We start from the raw sequence: 22,675 nt of genomic DNA on the forward strand, positions 1-22,675 counted from the left end.
GTTCTGAGGGGCAGGATAGGTTTTGTTCCTGCTCCATTTGCAAAGTTGCAGCTTTCATGTGGTCCATGTACTTGTTCAGGACCGCCTCTCCTACCCAAACTGTGCGCATCACAGGACCTGACCTCGCATTGAACATGCCTCTTATCCATGCAGGCCATTGCTGTGATTTCGATATCACCATCCCCTGAATTACACTGCCTCTCTCTATTAGAGGCGTCTTGTGTCTGGTATTGGCTTCCCTGATGCCATTTCACTCTCCCCCAATATGGGAAGATCAGGATTAACCTGGTGCTGAGCCTCCTCCCCACGATGGAGTTGTCCCTGTAGTCAAAAAAGGAACCAGGTCAATTTGAGTGAACCTGTAGGCTATTTCTTTAATCCTACTTTCAAAGTTTGGACTGCTTTTTCCACCAGAGCGTTGGAAGGTAGATGGTATGGGGCTGACATTACATATTGAATGCCATTTGAGTTTAGGAAATACTCGAATTCCTGCTGGTTAATGATAGCCTGTTATCTGTGACCAACACCTCTGGGAGTCTGGGTATTGCAAAAGATGTTCGCAGCTTTTCAATCATCCTTCCCTTGTTTGACAAATGAACTCTATGCATGTCCAACCACTTTGAATGGAGTCCACTGTAACTAGGTTAGATTAAATTCCCTACAGAATGGAAACAGGCCCTTCCACCCAACAAGCCCACACTATCCCTCCGAAGAGTAACCCACCCAGACCCATTCCCGTACCCTATAGTTACTCCTGACGAGTGCGCTATGGGTAACCTAGCATGGCCAATTCACCTGACCTACACATTGTTGGATTGTGGGAGAAAACCAATGCAGACACTGGGAGAACATGCAAACTCCACACAGACAGTCGCTGGAATTGAGCATGAGTCCCTGGTGCTGAGAGGCAGCAGTGCTAACCACTGAGCCAATGTGCTGCCCCAATTAGATCATACACCCATTAAAGACCAGCAGAGTCCAGGGTTTATCCATCCATTCCCATGAAAGTGAGGGAGTTGCAGGTAGTAATTTTTGTCCTTGTTGACACTTTCTGAGCACTGCCCCACCAACATGGTTATGTCTGGTCTTCTCACCAACATGTTCAGATTGGAAACCAACCCCTGGTAGAGGGATGACCCTGGTAGAGTTCAGCCAGTATCTGGTGACGACCGTTACTTGGACAATCACTTTTGCTCCCCATAGTAATATTCCGTCGTCTTCATGATCTGGTCTCATTGGGTCCAGAAAGGATTCATTTCTGATTGTGATGACCCTTTTGTTTCCACATCACCACCAGCTGTTTTAGCTTTGCCAGGATGGTATTTTGTAAGTTCATGGTCTGATATTGTCAGCAATGACTGAAAGGATGCCCAGAAAGTTTAAAATCAGAATGGACTTTTCTAGTGGCGGCACTACTGATGGTGTATCCGCCAATGGGAGACAGCCCAAAGAATTGCATGCACTCAGAACAAGAGCTCACTGCTGAATTTGACCTGAAGCTACCCGGAGAAATTCCTCATACCAAAGATGATTGCCAACCTTTCTACAATAGCTGGGTGCATTTTTGTTTGTCATCAGCTAAAATCCAGGAAGGATATTCTATCAGGAGTTCCTCCCTGCTGGACCATCGGTGAGCCAACACTACCCTGATACCATATAGGAAGGCAACACACCTCGTTTGGGATCGTAGTGGGCTAACACTTTAGATGATACCTGCTTCTTCACATCCCTAAAAACTACATCTTGGCTACAAGATAATTTCCATGGCTGACCCTTTTTCAATAAAAGATGTAAGGGTGCCAGGATGGATGTAAGGTTATGCATGAATTTTCTGTAATAATTCACCAACCCAAGAAAAGACTGAAGCTCTAGTACAGATGTGGGAGCCAGGCTACTTTTGAATGCCCTCACTTTACCTTCTAATGGGCATCACACCCTCTTGTCGACTCTGTAGCCCAAGTCACTTGGATGCCTGGAACACACATTTTTTCCTCCTAAAGGCCACTGCAGCCACCTTGGAGAAATGTTTAAGCTATTTCCAGGTACTTTAAATGCTTTTTATTGGTCTTCCCAGTTATTAGCAGATCATCCAGGCAATTGGCGACTGGCGTAGATCTTGCAAAATGCTCTCCATTGGAAAATGGCACAGGCTGATAGCCCAAAAGGCAGTCTTTAATACTGGTACAAACTCTGATGGGTATTAATCGTGGCATACATCTGGGAATCTTCATCTAATCGCAATTGCAGGTATGCATGGGTCATTGTCTAGCTTTGTGAAGGACAACCCCCTGCCAGTCTTGTTTACAAGTCCTTGATGTGAGGGATCAGATATTTATCCAGCTGTGAAAAGCGGTTTATTGTTTGTTTGAAATCCCCACAAAGGTTTGACTTTACAATCGATGCTGCCCATTCCGCACACTGTACTGGTTTGATGATCCCTGTGCTTTCCAGCCTCCTGATTTCTGCCTTTATTTTTTCAAATGAGGCAAATTAAGTTTGTGCAAGACTTTAGCTAGGCTGTGAACCTATACCAGGGAACTCCGACAGATTAAGGGTACAACTTCAGTTCCAGTCTCTTATAAGAAACAACTGGTTCACAGTTCCCGCTGATTGTAGTAAAAGGCTCGGTCTCAACCTTGATGAGGCAAAATTGTTTGAGAAAGATTCAATTTGATTGGCTCGACAGTGAATCATGCAATTGCTTTTTGGTCAACATACAAGATGGCCTTGGTTCCTTTGATAGTCCCAAGACCTCCCTGAAATAGTTCCAGGTATTTAATTAGGACTTCACTCAGGCAGGCAGTTTTATAAATGAAAACTGTCGAGCCAATCAAATTGAATCTTCCTCAAACAATTTTGCCTCATCTAGGTTGAGACCGAGCCTTTTACTATAATTAGTGGGGACTGAACCAGTTGTTTCTTATAAGAGACTGGAACTGAAGTTGTACCCTTAATCTGTTGGGGTTCCCCGGTATTGGTTCACAGCCTAGCTAAAGTCTTGCACAAACTTAACAGTTGGAATCCAGAGCAAATTTTGGTAAAGACTGGTTCTGCAATCACTGATACAGCCATGCCAGTATCGACTTCCGTTAGAATTGGGTGACTGTTTAACTAGACATTTATTCTGATTGGTTCTGATTTGGATGGAACCTAACTGTTCCAAACCAGCTCTAGGTGGATTTTTCAAGGGTATGCACTCTCCTCGGTAACGGCCTATGAGTTCTCTTACTTTAATACAGGCCTGGTGGGACTCTTATGCTGTGTAGGGTCAGCATACTGGCAGCAACCACAATGGCCTGCTGGCCCAGATCCTGAGAAAGTTTTAACCGTTTGGCCTTTTATGGACCAGACCAGACCCTCCTCTCAAAATATTTTTTAAAGTAGTAGCCTTGATCCTAACTTTTTCTTATTTTAAAAGTAGATGTGAAGTGCTGCATTCCAGTTGCAATGTAACTGGTCAAACTACTCGATGCTACGTAAAACACAATTTATTTAAACACTATAGTTAAAATATAAACATAAGAAAGAGGAACGTAGAATAACTTAACAACTGGAAAACTCTACTGAGTAATAAATGCAGTACTTACTTCTAATTAACTATTCCAATATTGTAACATCCCATAACTACACCCTTTGGCAAAAAGGCAAATTCAGACACAGATTCTTGCATGCAGTTTTCCAATCCAGGAGTAAAAAAAATTAAGAAAATTCAGAAAAAGTAAGAGCTAGAATACATTCACTGAAGCTTCAAACTCTCGAGACCTCAAAGGCTTCTGCTTAAAACTGAAAAACTAGAAAGCCTGGTCTGAGAGACCAGCCATACCCCAGGCTGCTTTCATTGTTCCAACAAAAAAAACCTACCAAAGCCTCACAAAGTGTTTACTTTTATAGAGACAACTTTGCATCTCTGCCTTACAACCACTCTTCAAAAAAAAAACCAGGACAAAACCTTCTAAAGTGGCATCATCACAGCTGAGACTTGGCTAGTTTCGGGGTTTTGCTGTGGGCGCATAAGCTCCACTTGCTGTATTTTCTAATGACAAAGCCAATTGTAGTACCTGTTCGAAGTCCAGTTGGGCTTCAGCTAGTCGACATTTTTGCATGGTCACGTCACTAATCCCATATACCAGATGGTCTCTCAGCATCTCACTTAGGGTTAAACCAAAATCACATGCCTCTGCCAGTCGTCAAAAATCCTGAATATGGATTGCTCTAATTTTCAAACTTTTGAGTAAAACCGATAACACCTCAGAATTAGAATAGGCTTGAGGTCATATTATTTCTTAGTTAAATCCATTAACTCTTGAAACATTTTAGTATCTGGTGCCTTAGGGAAAGTTAGGTTCCCAAAAACTGAAAAAGCTGTAAATCCACAAGCAGTCAGGAGAATTACTTGTTGCTTTTCATCTCCCCAATGCCATTTGCCCGGAAAAAAATAATGCATTCTTCCCACGTCCTGGGCTCAGTGTTTGACGGCAGGATTGAATGAGTCCCAAATAGCAGCATGATGTCAAAAATGCTTACCCCAACTCAAAGACAACTGTTGCAAGCAAATCTCTAGAAGGATGTATCTTTCTCTAGTTGCCACTGAAGTAACTCCATGAAGACTGGCATCCTGTCACCAAGTCATCCTTTATTTTCATATATATAGTACATGACACTGACACTGACCCTGCTTGCTCAGATCTGACTTCCAGAGTAAATAGAACCCCGATACTCCTGTTTGTATCTGTCAGCCAGGACTCCCTGATTGGAAGAGGTTAACAATCAATCAAGGAACTCATATTCTATAATGTCCATCTGGCTGACCTTGTTCCAATCATTACAGTCCTCTTCTGTGCTGTATCATGCCTATGAAGTAGTAATATAACAGAGAAACTAATGTGTGTACAGCAAGGTACCACAAACAGCAATGGGATATACAAGCGGATGATCAGTTATAATAATCCTGTTTTTAGGGTAAAATTTTAACCAGAAGAGTTCCCCTGCTTTTCCAACAATCTAACCATGGTGCCTTTATCCCCACCTGAGGGGACATGAGTATGGTTTTACATCTGATCGGGAAGAGTGTGAATCTGATAGTAAAGCACTGCCCCATCACAAATCTAGATCATCTACTCAAGTCAACTGTAATGTGAATGTATCAAAAAATCCCAATCAGCAAAAAGCAATGCCCATAGTTACTAGAGTAAAAGAGACAATGACGACTTTTATCAACAACTTAGATTTGTTTTATTGGTTGAGATTTTTAAATTAAGGTTGCAAGAGAGCTCAAGTTGAAACCCCACATTACTCTATTCTAACGCTGTTCCAAGCAAAACTCATCAACTGGATTATTGTTGCCATCAATCAGTCATGATTGGATTTTTTTCCTGCCATTGGAGGCAGATCTGGCTCAAATCAGGTGAAACATTACCATGCTTTCCACCTTAAGACCATAAAACATTTAAACTGACACTAGCTGTTTGGCTCTTTGATTCTGCTCTGCCATTCAATGAGATCATGGTTGATTTGATAATCCTCAATTTCCTTACTTATTGAAATATGCTCATCTCAACCTTCCTGATGAAGTGCTGTTTCCCGAAACGTCAATTTACTGCTCCTCGGGTGCTGCCTGACCTGTTGTTCTTTTCCAGCACCACACTCTCAACTTTAATCTCCAGCATCTGCAGTCCTCACTTTCAACCTTGAATATGTTTAACCACCCAGACACCACAGCCATCCGTTATGAAAAATTACACTGAGAGGAGACTTCTCCTCATCTGTCGTAACAAGTGATTCCTTATCCTGAAATTATATTCTGTAGTTCTACACGCTCCACAACAGAAAATTACCTCTCAAATTCCTTAAGAATCTTGTACGTTTGAATGTCTTCTCTCATTTTTCAAAACTCCAGGCCCAATCTACTCAATCTATCATCCTAAAATTCCTCTAGTAAGCTAGTGAACCTTTTCTGGACTGTTACCAATGCCAGTATATCTTTCCTTACATAAGGGCAACAAAATCGTGCACAGTATTTCAGGAGTGGTCTAACTAATGCCTCAAGACCTTTTCATTTTTATACTCTATTCTTCTCAAAATAAAACCCAACATCCCAACTGTCTCTCCTACTACCTGCAGAAAATGTATGCACACTTTTCGTAATTTCAAAATTGATGGTACAGTGGACAGTGAATAAGGTTACCACAGAGTACAATGGAACCTTGATCAGAAGGGCCAAGGAGTGGAAGATGGAGAATAATTTCGATCAATGCAAGGTTCTACATTTCTAAAAGACGATCATCCCTTTCTTATTTCTCAGTTCCACCCAAATAACTTCCCTGGATGTATTTCCAGGAATATCCTCCCTTAGCACAGCTGTAATGCTATCCCTTATCAAAAATGCCACTCCCCCTTCTCTTTTGCCTCCCTTTCTATCCTTCCTGTAGCATTTGTATCCTGGAACATTCAGCTGGCAGTCCTGCCCATCCCTGAGCCATGTTTCTGTAATTGCTAAGATATCCCAGTCCCATGTTCCTAACCATGCCCTGAGTTCATCTGCCTTTCCTGTTAGATCAGTTGCATTGAAGTAAATGCAGTTTAATTTATTAGTCCTACCTTGTCCCTGCCTGTCCTGACTGTTTGACTCACTTCTGTTCTCGGCTGTACCTGTCTCAGATTGATCTCTTTCCTCACTATCTCCCTGGGTCCCACCCCCCACCTTACAAGTTTAAATCCTCCCAAGCAGTTCTAGCAAATTTCCCTGCTAGTATATTAGTCCCCTTCCAATTTAGGTGCAATCTGTCCTTCTTGTACAAGTCACTTCTACCCCAAAAGAGATTCCAATGATCCAAAAATGTGAATCCTTCTCCCATACACCAGCTCCTCAACCTTGCATTCATCTGCTCTATCCTCCTATTCCTGCCCTCACTAACTCGTAGGACTGGGATTAATCCAGATATTTCTGCCCTTGAGGACCTCCTTTTTAAAATTCTACCTAACTCTCTGTAATCGCCCTTCAGAGTCTCAACCTTTTCCCTTCCAATGTCGTTGGTTACAATGTGGACAATGACCTCCTGCTGGCCCCTCTCCCCCGTGAGAACATTCTGCACCCTCTCTGAGACATCCTTGATCCTGGCACCAGGGAAACAACACACCATTCTGCTTTTTCTCTGCTGGCCACAGAAACGTCTGTACTTCCAGCCCTGTTTTTATTTGAACTATAACATTATGTTCCACAGAGAAAATGACAAGAAATCAATACCTGAAACTAATGTTTGGCCTACAGTGGAAATCTTTACAAAAAAGATGACTTATGCAGTAAAACTATCACAGAAATTACTATCTAACTCCATTTATATACAGTTTTGTTTTATTCCTCTTCTCTCCTATCCCCATGCCATTCGACTCTTTCAGGTTTCTTTACTTAATTAAAAACAGAAACTGCAAGAAATATTTCTGCGTGTTCACATTTTTATCCTCCTTTCATTCTGAACACAAGTTATTACTTTTTTCTCTCTTCCCACAGATGCTGCCAGACCTGCATTTCCAAACTATTCTGTTTTAATTTTAGACCTTCAACACTTGCAGTATTCTGCTTGTATTCCTTACCTAAACAGCAATTTTTTTTCCTATACAAGACTAGACATTCAGTATTGGCAGGCTGCTGCACATTAGGAAGCATTAACATAGATTGCCACCGTATCCTCAAGCCATGTAGACTAATAGATTATTTCTTAACATAGTTTTGATCACTATGCAAACACCAGAGTAGAAAATTTTCCTTTCCCTCACACTGAAGCATTAAAGCACTCTTACTCCTTGGGAAAAACTCCATGAGTTCAGTAATTGAGTACAAAACCTGAAGACTTCGATCGCAAGAAACTAAAGTGATAAAAGGCAGACTTGCTCACCTTCAGTTTATCTTTGGGCAGTGCCACGGCTCCCTGTTTGATGACCTCCAGAACTCGTTCCACTGACAGGTCTGCACCAGCCTGTTCCAGCCGATAACTGAAGAAGCTGATCACCTACAATTTAAACATGATTCGTAATCAAAATCTGGTTTCCTAAACACAGAATGACAGTCCATTCTCCACTTAAATACATTTATATGATGAACAAAAGTATTTTTGCCAACTTTGCAAAAGATTTATGTATTTTCCTTTCTGATTTTTATGAACTGCATGCCCAAACATGAAGCAACTTGTGTACAATATTGATTTGAATTGTTATTGTCACATGCACCTAGGTACAGTGAAAAGTTTTGTTTTGCATGCAGTAAAGACAGATCATACCATACAGAGTGCATTAGGGTAATAGAACAGAGTGAAGAATTCAATGTTACGGCTGTGGAGGAGATACAGAGAGAGTGAGATCGACATTAATTTTAAAATTTGAGAGGTTCATTCAGAAGTATGACAACAGTGGGGAAGAAGCTGTTCTTGAATCGACTTGCATGTGAGCTATTGGTCAAAAGCAATGGGATCTAACAGCATGCTTGGTGATACCCTAGATCGGTAAAACATAGTTGGGAAAAAAAGTGCTCTACCTCCCATTAACTTGACATGTATATCACATTCAAAACTGCATTCCAAAAAGCACAAATGAATGTCTATTACTCTCAGACATAAATAGTCCTAATTTCTAAATAACTAAAGGTACTAGACCTAATCTGTCAGAATTTTCAAGTCCTTTTGTGTTAAGAATGCAAATCTACCAGCAGATAACAATGGAATGTTGGCTTTTATAGCTGAAGGAATAGAATATAAATGTAAGGAAGTATTGTTGCAACTATACAAGGTATTGATGAGACTGCACCTGAAATATATAGCACAGTTTTGGTCCCCTTATTTGAGGGGAGATGTAGTGGCATTGAAGGCACTTCAAAGGTTCACTAGATTTATCCCAGAGATGAGGGGCTTGTCGTATGATGAGAGATTGAAAACTTAAGGTCTATACTTTCTAGAATTTAGAAGAATGAGGGGAGAACAAATTGAGGTATTCAAGATGATAAAAGGTATGGATATAAAATAGACGTGGAGCAGATGCTTCTTCTTGTGGGATATTCTTGGATGAGAAATCATACATAGTCTAAGGATAAAGGGTAGCAAATTTATAACAGAGTTAAGGAGAAACTACTACTCCCTAAGGAACTGTGAATCTGTGGAATTCACTACTCCAAAGTGCAGTGGATACTGGGACAGTGAGTAAATTTAAAGAGAGGTTGAACAAATTTTTAATTGATAATGGGTTGAAGTGTCATGGGGAGAAGGCAAGAAAATAGGGGTGAGGAGCATATCAGCCATGATTGAATGGCGGAGCAGGCTTGATGGGCCAAATGGCCTAGTTCTACTTCTATATCTTATGAACCTATGAACTGTATAAATACCATTACTTTTGATGCTGTGCAATCTGGCCCTCAATAAAAAAAGGGCAAATTCAACATCATTAATTTCCAAAACAAACAGAACTAATGTTTAAACTACAACATGGAAATGGGTTTTTGGTACTATAAACAAAATAGAAAATACACATACAATGGGAACACAATTGCAAATAACTTATACATTCCCCTGATAATACAGAATATGAACATTACTGTAAAATACTGCTAAAATTTTCAACGTGCATTCATCGGGACAAATGCAGGATTACCAAATTTCAACCAATCACAATTCATGAGAAAAGGGTCCTGACTGGATGGCAAGTTGACTGATTGGCTGAGGTGTTGCCCTGGAGAAAGCTCTCATGTAATTTTAAAGCAGTGTAAAACTTGAACATATTCCATTTGCTTACAGAATATTAGACTCTGAATATGGATATATTTCACTGCAAGCATATGCTCATGGTATAAACTTGACTGATGATCTTAAGTTGGTAGGTAGTGTAGCTATTTGCATACTCAGGATTGTTTTACCAAGTATTGCTCAATAATGGAATCACATCTAATAGTACACATTTTGAGTTTTGTAAGTGCAGGCCGATTGAGTGTGGTTAGTACTCTCCCCATTATGAATAACTGAAGGAAACTAAAGTCGATTATACTAGTCAGCTGTTTAGATGTTCGGCTTATGGACATTATAGGCGAAGCAGCAACTTGACAGTAGACCATATCACTTGTGACTCTGCATAATAACAACATGAACCTGCTTGCCTAATTTATTCAGTTTATCAGAGACATTTTGTCGTACCAGGATAAGTTGAGGTAGACCCGGCACTGTTCAGGTCTGAAAGTAGGGGACTTTGGCTCACCTTGTAAGCTTGATGCAAAAATAGAGCACGTCAAAATTAGACTGCATGGCAATGGCTATCCAGATCAAATCATTGTTCTTTTCTTCCACAATATATATTGTTCTGATTGTTTGAAATTTGGTTTTCTTGCAATTGTCGTTAGCGTAGAAGGTGAAAAACTTTGATAATATATCTTAAGAGTAAGAAACTAATCATTCTTTTCCTAAGAATAATGTAAACAATGTAAAGAGTAAAAGGATATCCTATAACATTTAGGAAGTGACAACAGCTAATTATCATTAGTATGCATCTGAAAAGTGTACGGAAGTTGCTAGTCTAAACTTCATATAAAACAATCATGGGCAGGAAACAAATGAGATTGCTTTTACTTGTTAAATCTTGCAATAAAACACTTACAAAACTCATGGCGGTGTAGGTACACACAGAACTTACATGTGGAAAGATAACAGCAAGATAATTTCAGGTAATTAAGAGTGTCAAAAGATAGGTACAAATAGCACGAGGGGAGTGCCAACAGGCTGAATAACAAGCCTTTGCAGGTGATCAAAAGTGTTAAACAGTGTGGATAAAGTGTCACCAGCTGAATATGATCAGATTAATTAAGGTGGAGAGATAATTACAATAATTATTAAAAAAAGGTCCGATTGTTTTAAGTTTTAACAATAAGTATTAAAACCTCATGAGGTTTTTGTAATGATACAAATTCAGTTCATGCTAATGTTGTTTGAGCTGCAAATGTGTTGCTGGTCAAAGCACAGCAGGCCAGGCAGCATCTCAGGAATAGAGAATTCGACGTTTCGAGCATAAGCCCTTCATCAGGAAGGATTCCTGATGAAGGGCTTATGCTCGAAACGTCGAATTCTCTATTCCTGAGATGCTGCCTGGCCTGCTGTGCTTTGACCAGCAACACATTTGCAGCTGTGATCTCCAGCATCTGCAGACCTCATTTTTTACTTAATGTTGTTTGAGGCCCAGATGAGAAATTGCAGGACATTCAATGGGTTAGACTGATGGTGGCAGGGTAGAAATCAACTAGGAGAAAGTGAGGATTGCAGATGCTGGAGATTAAGTCAAGAGTGTGGTGCTGGAAAAGCACAGCTGGTCAGGCAGCATCCGAGGAGCAGGAGAATTGACACTTCAGGCAAGAGCCTGATGAAAGACTTGCCCGAAACGTCGATTCTCCTACTCCTCGGATGCTTCCTGACTTGCTGTGCTTTTCCAGGACCCCACTCTTGACTCTGATGGTAGCAGGGTGACAGACAATTGCAACTGGTTGTCAGAAGTCTTAATAGCTTTAGCAATAGCACAAGTGCACAACCAAAGATTTGGAGGTGTGAGATCAGAAAATATTTAAATAAATACGTTTCACGATTACAATTTTTCAGGAGGTGGCTTTTTTTCAAGGTGCAGATTAAAACTGGAAAGAATATTTCAGCTATGATTATACATACAATGTTATGGATTACTCATTTGTATTGCAAGTTTAATGTCAGCGAAATGTTACTTTGGGGCTTCACATCAATGCTAATATTGTGGAGTGGAAATTAGAGTTCAAAACCTTAACAGAATATAGCCAAGCAAGATCACCATACCTCAAAAGTCCTTGCTTCTGTTTCAGGCTAGTATTGGATTCCTAAATGGACTGCATTTATACTACGACTCCTTTTGTAGAGGAAAACTGGGATGAAATGTGATCTTCATTCTATTATTTTCAATACTGTATGCCCAAAAGCTCTATTCATACAATACGAAATTTAAAAAACTTCTGATCATAGAATACACAGAAGTAAATATTATTTTAAACTGTTACAACAAGGTTATCCTTGAAAAATCTTGTTCAATATCTGTGGCTCCATTTCTTTTACAAGATGTTCTACTATTGTTGTTGTAGTCAACAAAAGCCAACTTGTCAATATATAAAAGTTAAAATAGGAGTCAAAACTCAGATATCTGCAATCAAGCTGAAGTGGTGCAATTGAAATTTAAGCAACAAAAGCAGAAATTGCTGAAAAAGCTCAGCTGGTTTGGCAGAATGTGTAGAGAGAAATCAGAGTTCTCAATTTGGGTCCAGTGACCCTTCTTCAGAACTGGACCCAGGGTCACTGGACCCAAAATGTTAATTCTAATTTCTCTCCACAGATGCTGCTAGACCTGCTAAGCTTTTCCAACAATTTCTGTTTTTGATTCTGACTTCCAGCATCCACAGTTCTTTTGCTTTAAATTTAGGCAAACTTGAATGAACGGAATATTTACTAATTTCACTCATTACCATGTCAAGATTCTGCATCACGTCCTGGAAGGAGGGGTGTGTGCGGAATTGTTCGAAAAGTTCTCGTTTGTATAGGAGCGCATACACAAGATTGGGGTTGTGGTGAAGCGAAGTGGAAAGGCAAGAATTTATGATCTCCAGCATCATTCGGATCACCTCTTCAATTACATTGAGGTCTTGAGCCTGTGAGAGGGAAAGTATAAAAATAAGTCTAGCTCACTACAGTAGAAACGACAGTTGTGCACTGTCTGACTAGTGATACATAGTTATCGGTATCTATGAAATGATAATAATTCATATCAGAAAGTTGAAATAAAAACAAAGTCAGAGGTCACACAATACCGCATCATATTCCAACAGATGTATTTGAAATTACAAGCTTTTTGCGCACTGTTTCTTCATCAGGTGAAATGGAGGGAAGCATACAGGCACAGAACTTACATGTAGAGAGATAACAGCAAGATAATTTCAGGTAATTAAGAGTGTCAAAAGATAGGTACAAATAGCATGAGGGGAGTGCCAACAGGCTGAATAACAAGCCTTTGCAGGTGATCAAAAGTTTTAAACAGTGTGAATAAAGTGTCACCAGCTGAATATGATCAGATTAATTAAGGTGGAGAGATAATTACAATAATCAAAGATAAAATGGTCCTAGAGACAAATCAAATGGCTGGAATAACATGATAAGAATAAGAGTCATATGACAAGGGTCTAACCAAAGTAACAGGTAATTCAAAACGGTACAAACTAATTAAGGTAAACAGATAATAATAAGTTATCAAGGTGATAGTGTCAACACAGAACAGCAAGGAAGATTTTACACAGAACAGTATGGTGGGGTTACATGCTATGCTGCATGAACCCAAGGTCATCCTCATTGGTTAGGAATTTGGCTGAGTTTCTGCTCGGCAATTCTGTGTTGTTCTGTATTTCGAAGGCTGCCTTTGAGGACACTAACCCCACCATACTGTTCTGTGTAAAACCTTTCTTACTGTTCTGCTTTGACACCATTACCTTGATAATTTACCTTTCTACCTTAATTAGTTTGATGTGAAGGATCCGGTGTTGGACTGGGGTGGACAAAGTTCAAAATCACATTACACCAAGTTATAGTCCAACAGGTTTATTTGGAAGCACTAGATTTCGAAATGCTGCTCTTTCATCAGGTAGCTTTAGAAGAGGATCTGTCTTATGATCCTCTTCCAAATCTACCTGATGAAGGAGCAGTGATCCGAAAGCTAGTGCTTTCAAACAAACTTGTTGGACTATAACCTAGTCGTGTATGATTTTTTAAACTTAATTAGTTTGTACAATTTTGGATTACTTATTACTTTGGTTAGACCCTTGTCACATGACTCTTATACCTATCATGTTATTTCAGCCATTTGGTTTGTCTCTTTGACTTTTTTTTATCTTTTGTAATTATTTCTCCACCGTAATTAATAGGTCATCCCTTCACTTGCTATTCAGCTGGTGTCACTTTACTCGCACCATTTGACACTTCTGATCACCTGTGAAGACTTGTTATTCAGCATGTTGATACTCTACTCACACTATTTGTGTTTATCCTTTGGCATTCTTATTTACCTGGCATTATCTTGCCATTACCCCTCTGCATGTAAATTCTGTACCAGTGTGCTTCCCTGTACTTCACCTGACAAAGGAGCAGTGCTCCAAAAGCTCACGATTTCAAATAAACTGGCAGGACTATAACCTGGTGTCATGTGACTTGTGACATTGCCCATCCCAGTCCAACGCTGGCACCTCCACATCAGAAAAATAAAACACTAAGTTCCAAAAGCATGTGTTTTATTAGGATCTGAAAAAGATGAACTATTCAGTCAAAAAATTTCAATCATGAAAAGCAAAACAATTGAGTTTGACCCAGACCTCCCACAAGGCACATATATGCAATAGGAGTCTAAAGGGTTACTGGATAGTAAACAAGTACGAAACTTTGAATCAAATCTTAACTCATTTGATTTGCAAGATTTTTAAACAAATAAAACAACTGTTAAATGAAACTAAATATTAAAGACATGACAGGAGGTTCAAAAGTGTTGCACGTTTCAACAAAGATTTAAACAGGCTGCAACTGAAAAGTCACTGCTCCCCTGCAACACAAACCTCAGCTGCACAGCCAGGGAGGAGAATCTCATTTGCATGTGACAGACAGCTCCAAGTGCTTCTTTGGCCACTTTATTGGTGCCCAACTGTCTCTCACACACAGAATTTGAATGTGTCCAGTCAGAAAAGAAACAAAAACAAAATCCATTAATATAACTTTGTCACTTCACCTGACAAAACAGCAGCACTCTGAAAGCTTGCGATTTGAAATCAACCTGTTGAAGTCTAAGCCAGTGTTGTGTGACACATTTTACCATGACCACCAGATATTCCTAGAGTGTTGCACTACTGGTGCTTAGTTGCTGGTTTTCTGAACAGCAATTGCAACAATGCAGTGGGATTCTTTATGCCCAACGTAAAAGGGAAAACTGCCTTGGTTTTAATGTCTCTTCTGAAAATTCCCCCAGCAGTGCACAACTGCTTGGCACTGACTTAATTAAATGCCAGCCTACATTTTTGTATTCAAGTCCTGAAGTGAGTGTGGGACCCACAACCTGTGATATCTGAGTCATGGTTAACAGGAGGATTATTTACCAGTGAAACATGCGCCATTCCCTAATTCCCACCTCCTTATGATATCTCAGCCCTGATCTAGTGTCTACCTCAGGGGCTAAACTCTCTGGTAGGGCTGGGTTCCACTTAGTTTTAAACTAATTTGTGGGATGTGGGCATTGCTGACTGGCCAGCAGTTATTGCTCATTCCTAGTTACTCTTGAAAAGGTGGTGGTGAGCTTCCCTCTATAACTGCTACAGTTCTCCTGCTGTGGGTTGACTCAATATTCATATAGGGAGAGAACTGCAGGAGTTTAACCCAGTGACAGTTGAAGGCATGGTGATATATTTCCAAGACAGGATGTTGAGTGGCTTGGAGGTGAACTTGAAAGTGATGGTGTTCCCATGTATCTTCTGCTCTTGTCCTCCAAGATGTGGGTTTGGAAGATGCTGTCTGATGATCCTTGGTAAACTTCTGCAGTGCATCTTGTTGAAAGTATACACACTGCTGCTGCTGAGCATTGGTGGTGGAGGGAGTGGATGCAGCGCCAATCAAGTGGGCTGCTTTGTCCTGAATGGTGTCAAGCTTCTGGAGTGTTGTTGGAGCTATGCCCATCCATGCAAGTGGGGAGTATTCCACCACACACCTGATTTGTGTCCTGTAGATGACAGACAGACTGACTTTGCGAGTCAGGAGGTGGGTTACTCACCCCAGTATTCCTAGTCTCTGACCTGCTTTTGTAGCTACTGTGTTTATGTGGCGAGTCCAGTTGAGCTTCTTGTCAATGGTAACCCCCAGGATGTAGACAGTGGAGGATCAGAGATGACAGCATCATTAAATGTTTTGGGGTGGTGGCTAGATTGTCTCTTATTGATTATGCACATTGAATTAAATTAGCTTTATTGTCTCATGTACTCATTTAGTAGTGAAAAGTTTACAAGTCGCCACCTATGCCACTATTTTAGATACAAAGGTACCTTGGTACAGATTCTTCAGTATAAGTTCTTAGAAAAAAAAGAGAAAAGAAAGAAATTAAGAAGTCCAGCATTGCAGACGGCAGACACAAACTAGAAAACAGAGAAGTAAGAAGCTCAGAACAATGGTCCTTCCAACCCTGTTCACAGTGACACCTAGCCTCCAGTCCATGGCTGGGAAACCGCTCTGGAATAATCTCAAGATTGAAAGCCCATGCTGAGCTGAAAGACCACCATGGGCCACTGAAAGATTATGCCAGGCTGAGAGATTGTCATGTACTGTCGAAAGACCACCATGCCGGGCCAAGAAATTGACACGTACTGCCAAAAGACCACTACGCTGGGCCGACAGACCTGGCGTGCTCATAGCTTGACATTTGTGTGGTGCAAATGTTACTTGCCTTTTGTCAGCTGAAGCCTGTGTATTGTCCAGATCTTTTTGCATTTGAACATGGATTGCTTCAGAATTTGACCAATTGTGAATGCTGCTGAATATTGTGATCAGTGAATATCCCCACTTCTGACCTTATGATAGAGGGAAGGTCATTGATGAAGCAGCTGAAGATGATTGGGCCTGTGTTTCAGAAAACATGCTTCAGCTTTTGGAACATACAGACCAGGAAGAGACTATCCAACCTAAGTAGTTCCTGCACAACCCCCATTTCTTTAAGAGTTGTGTTGGTATTCTGCAAGTGCCACACTATACATATCTCACTCATTTTTCTGCCCCTTCTAGTTCAACAGCATAACCTCTCCCTGTGCCTGAAATTCTACCTTTGTATGTTCCTGACAAAGTTTCTTCTAAGTGACAGTTTTTTTGTATGCACTGAAAGTGAAATTTCTAAAAAGAAACTGAAATGAAAATTCTCTCTGACCTTGCCAAATTTCATGAATCTTTTAAAACATTCTCAATAGTCACATCAAAATAACTATGGCCTAACCATGACTTCTTTCTCAGTCACAAGTCCTCTTTTATTTTAATTTTGTTTTTCCTTCCTTTCTTACTGCACATCTTGTTGCTGAGGTGAGGTTATTGGGCATGGTATATACTGAACCGGCCTTTCCAAAAGCAGTATTTCCCTTCAGCTTTAACACTCTGCTTCCTCACTTCTACAAGACTTGCTGCTCATCTCTAACACTTTAGTTTTGAAATAATCATATTACAGTGTACTTATCTACAATGAAAGAACTGCAAATATGGTGATTTGAGGAAGAGTAGAATAAAAGAGTAATATATAGCACTGGCAATGGTAAAAGGGAATCATGGTAATTGAAGCTTCAGGAACACTATGAAACCAAGAGGGATGTGGTAACAGCACGGGCTTAGACGAAGTGACCCCCAAGAGTAGGAAGGGAGAAAAAAATTCAAGTTTCTGCTCTTGCTTCCAATTACTTCTGTTCCACGTGTATGCATCCAAATTTAATTGAGAACAATATCAGCTTGCCCATCATGTTCAAATTACTCTTCAACTATTTTCTTTTTTTACAGAAAAATGGTCAATGCTATGTTTTCTTGCATTATCATCAGCAAAAGCCTCAAAGAGTTTCAATTAACTTGTTAAGCAAGACATTCGGCCAATAAATTAACGCTGTTTCCCTCTTAATATGACAAATTAAATGTTTCATTATCCTCTTCCAGTATAGATTTATATTTGACACTGTACAGTCAACAATTTCAGTAAGGATATTAGTTGGGTTCAATAGTCTAGTTTTCTGTGTTGAAATGTTCTAGTATGTGAAACAGGTCAGGTACAAGCTAAGAGAGTTAATTATAAAATTAAATTGGTCTTAGTGGGATCATAACAGTTCTGCTTGTACGGATTCAAAAATTATATCAATTTATTGGAAATAGTTGAAATCAGAATTGGAAGACTGATTCCAGAAGGATTCTAGAGGTAAAAAAACAAGAATTTTGAAAAGTTGGCTACCTTGGGATTAATTGGAATTTTTTTTCAATTTTCTCTTTTCAAAAAAGACTGAAGGGGGTTTTATTTAAGATCATGAAAGCCTTGAATGAACTTAATTGGATTCAGCTGAACTTCATTGCCATACAAAGTTCAAGAATGAACTGAGAACAACAAAATGATAACGTCATTTTTTTCAGTAAACATGTGAAACACATTAGTCAGCAAGAATAGTGATTCAATCTTTTTTAAAAATTCATTCTGGGGATATTAGGCCAGGATTTATTGTCTATGCATAACTGTCCTTGAGAAGGTGGGAAAACTATAATGGCACTTTAGATAAATTCTTAACAATTTATCTTGTGGAAAATTTAATCAGTAGAATGAGTGGAATAGAAGTCAATTCTTCCCTGAATCTGTTTCAATAGCAAACCTCACTTCAGATGATGTTATATTACAAGACCATATCAAAAAACATTCTAGGTAAAGGTCTGCTTCTGTACTGGTCATTTAGAAATCCTGTAAACTATGGAATGAGTACATGTTGGTATCAGGGCTTGTTGAAGTTTGGACTACAGGATTCAGACTCCCAATGTTGACAACCTGTATACCAATATTTATGCTAACCTCTGGTAGTTTGCCTTTTTCTATTAATATGTGAAAGAATTCTCTTGGTACATACTGAAGTTACTAAATTTCTCACTTGCAACTTTTGTTTAAGTTTCAGAAAAGAAAGTGGAAGATAAAATAGCAAAAATAAAGGAGACACTGTGGAACAAAAAACACTAAGGATGTTATTAAATTGGAGTCTGTTCAGAAAAGATTCACAAGAATGTTATAGGGAGTGGAGGGTTTGAGTTATAGGGATAGGCTGGATAGGATCGGATTTTTTTCACTGGAACGCAGAAGGTTGAGGGGTGACCTTATAGAAGTTTATAAAATCCAAAGGGGCATAGATAAGGTGAATAGCAAACATCTTTTCACTGGGGTGGGTGTTGTTCAAAACTAGAGGGCATATTTTTAAGCTGAGAGGAGAAAGATTTAAAAGGGACCTGAGAGGATCTTTTCACAAAAAGGGCAGCTCATATGTGGAATGAGCTGGCAGAGGAAGTGTTGATGCAGGTACAGTTACAATATTTATAAGACATTTGGACAAGTACATGAATAGGAAAGGTTTAGAGGGATATAAGCGAAACACAGGGAGATGTGACTCGATTAGTTTTGGAAATGTGGTTGGCGTAGACAAGTTGGACCAAAGGTTCTGTTTCAATGCTGTATGACTATAACTATTTTAACGCCATTTAATTATTGCGAATGTTGGTTCTATTTTTACAACTATGCGGAAATTATACATCAGTGCTTGCTTTATAGCAAAATTGAAGATTGAGCTCATGCACAGCACTCAAGCACAAATATTAAGCACCTTCTGCTTTGTTTACTAGATGGTGCAACTCAGTTGCTGAAATGGAAACTGAATGTTATTGAACTGAACAGCCACATCAGCCATAACAATGTAGTGAAATAAAGAGGAATAAGCTAATTAGGGATAGGCAACACAGTTTTGTGAAGGGTGTGTCGTGCCTCACCATAAGACATAGGAGTGGAAGCGAGGCCATTCGGCCCATCGAGTCCACTCCGCCATTTAAATCATGGCTGATGGGTGTTTTAATTCCACTTATCCGCACTCTCCCCGTAGCCCTTAATTCCTTGCGAGATCAAGAATTTATCAATCACTGCCTTGAAGACACCCAATGTCCTGGCCTCCCCTGCACTCTGTGGCAATGAATTCCACAGGCCCATCACTCTCTGGCAGAAGAAATGTTCCTTCATTTCCATTCTAAATTGACCCCATTTAAATTTAAGGCTATACCCATGGGTCCTAGTCGCCCTTCCTAACAGAAACAACTTCCCAGCGTCAACCCTTTCTAAGCCATGCATTATCTTGTAAGTTTCTATTAGATCTTCCCTCAACCTTCTAAACTCTAATGAATACAATCCCAGGGTCCTCAGCCGATCATCATATATTAGGCCTACCATTCCAGGGATCTTCCGTGCGAATCTTTATGACTTTTCTCACCATTTAAAAAAAACACTCCATGCCAGTAATTTTTTTTCCAAAGTGCAAGACCTTGCACTTACTCACATTGAATTTCATCAGCCATTTCCTGGACTACTCTCCTAAAAAGTCGAAATCTTTCTGCGGCCACGGCACCTCCTCAGCACTACCTGTCTGTCCGCCAACTTCATTATCATCGGTGAACTTCGCCAGAATGCCGCAGTCCCTTTATCCAGACCATTAATGTATAAAGCGAACAGCTGTGGCCCCAAATCTGAACCCTGCTGGACCCCACTTGAGAGTTGGTATTCGGAAAAAGAACCTTTCAACCCAACTCTCTGCCTTATGTTAGACAGCCAATCCCCAAACTATGCCAGCAGCTCATCTTGAACACCATGGGCCCTGACCTTACTCAGCCTTCTGGAAGTCTAAATTGATGACATCCGCTGGGTCTCCCTGGTCTAACCTACTTGTTACCTCTTCAAAGAATTCTAACAGGTTTGTCAGGCACACCCTCCCCTTACTAAATCCATGCTGACTTGTTCTAATCCGACCCTGCACTTCCAAGAATTTAGAAATTTCATCTTTGATGATGGATTCCAGAATTCTATTTACAACCAAGGTTAGGCTAATCGGCCTATAATTTTCCATCTTTTGTCTTGATCCCTTCTTGAACAAGAGGGTTACAACAGTGATTTTCCAATAGTTTGGGACTTTCCCTGACTCCAGTGATGTTTGAAAGATCACAGTCAGTGCCCCCGCTATTTCCTCAGCCACCTCTCTAAGAACTATATGATAGAGCCCATCAGGGCTAGGAGATTTATTGATTTTTAGACCTTTTAGCTTTTCTAGCACTTTCTCTTTTGTAATGGCTACCATGCTGAATTCTGCCCCCTGACACTCCTTAATTGTTGGGATATTACTCATGAACTTTGTTGAGTTCTTTGAGAAAGTGGATGAGGGCAAAGCAGCTGATGTGGCGTATGTGGATTTCAGTAAGCACTTGATAAGGTTCCCCACCATAGGCTATTGCACAAAATGCAGAGGCGTGGGATTGAGGGTGATTTAGCAGCTTGGATGAGAAATTGGCTAGCTGAAAGAAGATGGGGGTGGTGGTTGATGGGAAATGTTCATCCTGGAGTTCAGTTACCAGTGATGTACCACAAGGATCTGTTTTGGGCCAATGATGTTTGTCATTTTTATAAATGACCTGGATGTGAGGTGATTCACTTTGGAAGGAGTAACAGGAATACAGAGCACTGGGTTAATGGAAGATTCTTGGTAGAGTGGATGAGCAGAGAGATCTCAGCGTTCTCGTACATAGATCTCTGAAAGTTGCCAACCAGGTTTTTAGGCTTGTCACGAAGGCATTCAGTGTGTTAGCTTTTATTAGTAGAGGGATTGAGTTTCAGAGCCATGAGGTCATACTGGGGCTGTACAAAACTCTGGTGCGGCCGCATTTGGAGTATTGCTTACAGTTCTGGTCACTGCATTATTGGAAAGACATGGAAGCTTTGGAAAGGTTACAGAGGAGATTTACCAGGATGTTGCCTGGTATGGAGGGAAGGCCTTACGAGGAAAGACTGAGGGACTTGAGGCTGTTTTCATTAGAGAGAGATGATGATTCAGGTGACTTCCTTGAGACAAATAATTAGATAGGGTGAATAGTGAGACCCATTTTCCTCTAATGTGACAGTTAGCATGAGGGGACTTAGCTTTAAATTGAGGGATAATTGATATAGGATAGATCTCAGAGGTAGTCTCTTTACTCATAGTAGAAGGGGCGTGGAACACCCTGCTTGCAACAATGGTAGACTTGCCAACTTTTAGGGCATTTAAATGGTCATTGGATAAACATAACCATGAAAATGGAATAGTGTAGGCTAGATGGCTTCAGAATGGTTCCACAGGTCAGCACAACATTGAGGACCGAAGGGCCTGTACTGCGCTGTAATGTTCTATGTTCCATGAACACAATTCAAAACATTTCCCCATGCAGCCTGCTTTGGAAGCAGCTTACTTCTCTTAACTGTGCTTAAATTTCTGGCCTCAGTCTCTAAATCAGGTATGCAGTTGACTCATCACTGAAGATTTCACTCAATGGTTCGACAGCATTTCTCACTACCTGTTTGTGTCTCATCTTTGTATTTCTTGCCTAAAACTAAACATTTAAAAAGTACAGGATATAAAAATTACTGGTGCACAGAAATGCTTTTCAGATTTAGTTCATTTTGCTATATAGCCATTCAACACATTCAAGCCTGTCTCTCAAACCACAAGTATTTATACAAATGCCTCACAGTTGTTCCTGGAACACAACATATAGCCAGTTATATTTACAATAAGCATACACTCATGCAGTTTTTAAGGTACATTTTAATCAAAGACAGAAGGACTCTGTTTTTTGAGGTATATAACGTACCAGTAAATCATCAACATGCTATGAGCCAAATAATGCTTTTGTTTTATTTTCTTCCATAACCTTACCTTTTAGATTCCAAGAGCATTTAGACTTTATTTGACCTCAAAGTACTTCAATGAATTAACTACTGCCTGGAATCTCGAGCGTTTTTGTTTTCAAATTAAACATGTGAATTTGATTTTCTTTCGAAGAATTTTGTA

The 22,675-nt window shown here is 40.0% G+C and overlaps 1 protein-coding gene across 2 annotated transcripts in view; it reads right to left on the minus strand.

The window, feature by feature from the left end:
* Positions 1–22,675, minus strand: part of dym (dymeclin) — a 488,802-nt gene that overhangs the window by 62,546 nt on the left and 403,581 nt on the right. For both annotated transcript variants that reach the window (XM_060828960.1, XM_060828953.1), the window contains 2 exons: positions 12,500–12,682; positions 7,893–8,006 (listed from right to left, as the gene is read on the minus strand). In XM_060828960.1, coding sequence (XP_060684943.1) covers positions 7,893–8,006; positions 12,500–12,682 — 297 coding nt within the window. The remainder of the gene's footprint in view (positions 1–7,892; positions 8,007–12,499; positions 12,683–22,675) is intronic.

The sequence above is a fragment of the Hemiscyllium ocellatum genome, chromosome 1, assembly GCF_020745735.1.
Source record: "Hemiscyllium ocellatum isolate sHemOce1 chromosome 1, sHemOce1.pat.X.cur, whole genome shotgun sequence".
NCBI classification, from domain to species: domain Eukaryota; kingdom Metazoa; phylum Chordata; class Chondrichthyes; order Orectolobiformes; family Hemiscylliidae; genus Hemiscyllium; species Hemiscyllium ocellatum.